This window comes from Lineus longissimus, chromosome 8 (genome assembly GCF_910592395.1).
Source record: "Lineus longissimus chromosome 8, tnLinLong1.2, whole genome shotgun sequence".
Taxonomy (NCBI): domain Eukaryota; kingdom Metazoa; phylum Nemertea; class Pilidiophora; order Heteronemertea; family Lineidae; genus Lineus; species Lineus longissimus.
This window is the reverse complement of record NC_088315.1, coordinates 10,603,830-10,609,249: the sequence shown is the minus strand read 5'-3', so window position 1 is coordinate 10,609,249 and position 5,420 is coordinate 10,603,830. Positions and strand designations below refer to the sequence as shown.

General features: G+C 46.1%; 1 protein-coding gene across 1 annotated transcript; it reads right to left on the bottom strand.

Moving 5' to 3' along the window:
- Positions 1-459: 459 nt before the first annotated feature.
- Positions 460-3,988, bottom strand: LOC135492598 (uncharacterized). Its single transcript, XM_064779147.1, has 2 exons — positions 3,922-3,988; positions 460-3,779 (listed from the first exon to the last, which is right to left on the bottom strand). The coding sequence occupies exons 1-2, from the start codon at positions 3,986-3,988 to the stop codon at positions 460-462; spliced, it is 3,387 nt and encodes a 1,128-aa protein (XP_064635217.1).
- Positions 3,989-5,420: the final 1,432 nt, after the last annotated feature.

The window sequence follows — 5,420 nt, the reverse complement described above, 5'->3', positions numbered from 1 at the left end:
TGGTCCCTGTGGTACTGTTGCTGAAGCCCGACCAAGTAGAATGTCATTGGGACAGATGTATGCACCATCATCAGGATCATTGGAGCTCCTCCCAATTGGTCGTTCATTCACCAGGTTGGCGACTTCAAACAGGACAGTTTGTAATTCTGGTATACCAAGCAATGGGTGAAGAGCAGACTGAGCATGAATCAACAGCTTTTTCTCAGCGTCGCGAATTTCATCAAGCGATAGTGGTTCCGTATTTATCAGCAATTTTCTCGATTTTGTGACGGTAGCGGTAACACGAATCGCGCGCATTTGCGATGAGAACTTTCCCATTCTGTTCAGTATAGGCGCAACTATGGAAACCTGCGATACCTGGATGGTTGCCTTCTTCTCACTTTCATCTTGACCCTCGGGTGCATTAGTCTCTGGCCATTCGTCTTCAGGTAGTTTCAGGAATTCAGGACCATGCTTCCATCAGCACTGTTCTCTCAACTCTTCAACTGAGCATCCTCTGCTGACGTCATCCGCGATGTTCAGTTCCGTTGGACAGTATCTCCAGTCTTCTACGTTTGTCTTCATTTGGATTTCACCGATGCGATGCGACACGAATGTTTTGAAACTCCTCGGCTCCTGCCTAATCCATGAGAGTACGATCATTGAATCCGAGAACAGAATTGTCTTATCCAGTTCAAACCGGGTTTCAGCTAGAATCGTTTCGTTCAATCGACTGGCCATGACAGCTGCTTGTAATTCTAAGCGCGGTATAGTGAGTGGTTTAAGCGGGGCAACCCTAGATTTGGCAAGAACGAATCGCGTTTGGTACCCATCAGATGTTTTCCAGTGCATGTATCCGACTGCTCCGAATCCGTTCAAGGCGGCGTCACAGAAGATGACCAACACTGGGCGTCCCTCAGCGTCTGGTGGAGTTAGGCATCGCTCAACCTTGAATGACTTCAGACTTTGTAGCTCCTCAAACCACTTTATCCACTTCTTTGTGACTGGTTCCGGAAGGTTTTCATCCCAACCATAGTTGTTTTTCCAAAGTTCCTGCAGCCAGATCTTCGCAACGATGATAACCGGTGCAGCTAGGCCAACAACATCAAACACTCCCGCTAAAGCGCTAAGTACCAGCCGCTTGGTTAGCTTGTCTGGGATCTGCCATTGTAGTTGTCCATCACTCGTTACGAAACACTTGGGGGGTTTCACAGAGACAGAGATTTCATCGTTTTTCCGGTCCCATACAACTCCCAAGAACTTCTCGTCTGGTGGGTCCCATTCTTCTTTCGATTCTCCATTCAATGGTTGGTTTGACATCCATTCCTTGACTGTGAAATGACCTGTGTCGAGGATCACATCGACCTCTTCCGCGCGTTTAATTACGACTGGGGTTGTCCTGAGCGAATCCCCTATATCGTCAATATACCGACAATCCTTGATTGTTGCAACTGCCTCCGGGTATCGTTCTTCGTGTGCTTCTGCTGTCATGTCCAAGGCTGTATTGGCTAATGCTGGCGACGAAATATCTCCGAACGTTAGAACCTGCTTCACATAAATATCTGGAGGGCGGTTTTCGAAGTTTCTCCACAGAAATCTATGAGTATGCGCATCACGGACAGGATCAACTAACACCTGATGATACATCTTGGAAATATCCCCAATAAGCGCAACCGGATTTTCGCGAAACTTCAGGAGAACACCAGGTAGATTATTCAATAAATCAGGACCTTTGCGCAGGTATTTGTTCAAGACATGTCCCTGAAAACTAGCAACTGAATTGAAGACTAGACGACAAGGAGTTGACTTTTTCTCCGGACGCAGCACAGCATGATGACTGATGTAATGAACTGGACCATCGTGGTTTCTAACTTCCTCCTGGGTTAATTTCCTGGCTGCTTCTCTTTCTACCAAATCACTCACCTGCTGATCGTACATTTTGGCGTGCTCCGGATTCCTTTGAAGACGTCTTTCGGTGCTAATGAGTTTAGCTTTCACCTGGTTGTAGTTGTCTGGTAGATCAGAGGGATCACGATACCAAGGTAACGGGATCATCCATTGGTTTCCTATCTTCTGAGCGCTGTCACGGATCATCTTGGCCTCTTTTTTCTCAAGTGTTGACAGGGACTTCTCATAGGATGTCTGTCTCGTACAGCATGGATTCACGGCTACTCCCATCTGCTCCGATGTCAAAAATGCCGTAATGTCGACGGGCTCTTGTAAAGACACGTGGAACTGTCCGTAAACAGAATCAGAATTGATGAATGACGACGACCCAAAGATGACAGGACCGAGTAGAGATTGACGCATAACGAACTGACCGCTAACTTCCGTTGTCCCACCATGAAAGTTCGCGTGATCGATACCGAGTAGCACATCAATTGGCCCTGACCCCCGGTTCAACGCAGCAGAGTTGATTTGAAAGATCTCTGTCAAACGTTGGTGGTCAACACTCTTGATGTCCTCACCGATCTTCGGGATTGCGATAACTCGGATGCTATGACGCGACGCACTGCCTACTGGTTGTAGCTGCAATTTGTAGATCTTCGTCTCCAAAAGCTCTTCCTGACCCCCTACTTTACAAATATTTAACACCATGTCCTGACCAACTAATCCCAAATCATGAGCATACCCATCGCGTATCAATGAAACCTGCGATCCACTATCAAACAACAGTGTTGCGGTTATGGTTTCGTGCGTTTCCGGATTGACACCGTTGACACTAACAACCGGAAGTAGATTTTCACTACAAGGAACAGAGGAGGTTTCAACCGAAGCGCGGTCAAAAGGCGCACCATGTAACAGCTGATGATGACTATATGGACAGGGTTTGTCATCAGTTGTGATAACGCAGCGCTTTCGATAGCGACACGATCCACGGTGTATGCGGAGACAAAAGTAACACGCTTTAACCTTGCGGACTTCAGCCAGTCTTGTTTTGAGATCCATAGATTTGAATTTCTCGCATTCCCAAGGACTGTGTTTCTGTTTACAAACCCAACAAGACCAATCACCTGTGGTTTGTCCTGCGGTTTGTTCTGCGGTTTGTCCTGAACCACTAGGCCTACCTGAATTGTCACTGCGCATTGTCACTGTGGTCTGCGATGACGCAATCTGATCACTTTTATGAGTACTAGCGCTGGCGGTATTCACAGAATGTTTCGCAGAGTTAGATTTCGAACTACGAATGTCCGCTCCAGCAACTTGACGAATCCAGATCTCACCCTTCATCCAGTTGAGAAGTGTACCCACGGAAGGCGAAATTTTCTTAGTCTGTTGATGGGTAGCCCACTTCAGTCTATCAGCGTGAGGCAGTTTCTTTTCGATCAGACCAATCGTGGTAGAATTGTCAAGATCTCCGGGACGTTTCAGCTCACTCAGCGAGTTATGAATTTTCTTGATCAGATGATGTAACTCAACGAACTGCGTGAGATCATTCTCCGGCGGCGATCTGAACTTATTCAATGTCCCGATCAACACATCAGATGCAAGGCGCGGATTGCCATACTTGTCATCTAATGCCGTCCAAGCAGCCTCATAATCACGTTCACTCTGAATCCAATCCGCTGGCTTATGGCCGAGACAAGTTTTCAGAACATACAGCGCTTCCTCTGGAGGATACCGACCATCGACCAAGAATTTAAAGTCACGCTTGAAATCGAAGTACTCTATGACGTTCCCATCGAATTTAGGTAACGGGGCTTTCTCTGTTCTGATGTTCAGCTTTTTGGCCGTGGTAGACGAAGTTGAAGAAGTGACTTTACCACTTGGAGGCGGCGTAGTAGTTGAACTACAGGATGCTTTGTAGTCATTAATGATAATTGCTAGTTTATCAGAACCATCCGTGACCGTTTCGATCCAAGCAGCTTCCTCATCAATCACCCTCAACTTTAGTTACTTCCGGAGGCGGCCGTTTCTCGTTGACAAACAATTTTGCCTTACCGGAAATGCGGGTGACAGCTGACTTCGCAACCGAACGGGCCTTTTTCGCTTTTGCTACGTCAGCCATTCCGAGAATCACAGTCTGCCGAGTTCGTACAAAGGAATCGAGTTATTGTCGACGCGTCGTTACGTAATCCTTTCGAATCCGCTTGGCCGTGGTCATTCACGGACACGTTTGCGTGGTTCGGATAATAGAGCTGCGATCGTATTGTTTCGTTTCAATCACGATCGTCTCCAATGGCGACGGTGACCTTGATGTGTACGTTCCACGAGGCGACTACATGCAGCAGTAGTGGTCAGCAAGGGTTGTGATGGCGTCCTTGACGGCGTTCATCTGCAGTCTGGTGTTGGTGGACTTGTTTCGTTGTTTCAACTGTTTCAAATGGTGGTGTGCCCGGCCAGGGGTCGAACACAGAGGTTGATAACGATGCCTTTCAATATAGTGGTTTTATTTGAAACCTGTAATAAATGATAAAGAACATTTAGCACCAACGAAATACATAAAGATAAACATACAACTTGTTTATACACACAAATGTTTGCTAACTAGAACCAATAATTTATGAACTATTTTTTGGCCAACCAACAATAATTGTCTATCAACACTGAAATTGAACCGTAATATAATCAACGCCTAATCAATATGGAGATACACTTACATTGGCATCTGTTAATCCACGTAACTAATATTCAACCCCAAAAATAATCCATGATAAAGACTTTTCCGAACGTCCGACTTGCTATAAACTTGGCGCAAAGTGAACCTGAAGAAATCACGCGCGTATCGCGAGAGCTGGTCAACCAATGACCGAACCGGAATGAACAGAAAGGCGCGAAACGAATCGGGCGCGAAATTCAAATATATAAATGTCAATAAAACACGCTGTTTCAGCGAAACAGGTGTTATTCTTTTGAAAGAGGTTCCATTCCTACTTCTTTGGAGAAATAGTGAGGGAAGTTTTTTCCCTGAGTGTGAACAGGACTTACATACATGTACATTGTAAATGTATGCGTGTGTGTATGTGACACCGAAAGAACAACAGTAGTCACCATAGCTGGAATTCCGTTCCGCTCTAATGGCTTCGAAAACAATAACCGATCACTTTTCCGGGACCACAGAAACACCGAGACAAGCTGGTGAAAAGTGTAAAGGAAATCAGCGTTCCCCACAGAAGGGATTAGGAAGCCCTGACCTGAAAATGACACGAAGAGAGGGAGATCATGTTGACAAGCACGTCGAATCGGGGGAACCAGAACGCGCCGAGAACGATGCAGGGTCTTCTTAGAAACAACTAGATCCCGCCCCACAGGAGGAAGATACTGGCCTACCAATTATGGATGATCCTGTATTGGCATACATTGTATTTGGACAGCAAACGGGTACGAATGATAATGTACGGAAAGCAGTGGTTGGTTATTTATTACTCCGCTAGTCAGATTCGTGTTGCGAAAAATAAGTTATGGGGAGCGAAACCTAATCTGTGTGATATAATAGGTGA

Coding starts and splice junctions, on each gene's coding strand:
- LOC135492598 (XM_064779147.1), bottom strand. CDS start 3,988: ATGGCTGACGTAGCAAAAGCGAAAAAGGCCCGTTCGGTTGCGAAGTCA. Junction 3,780..3,921: donor AGCTGTCACCCGCATTTCCG/GTAAGGCAAAAT, acceptor ATGACTACAAAG/CATCCTGTAGTTCAACTACT.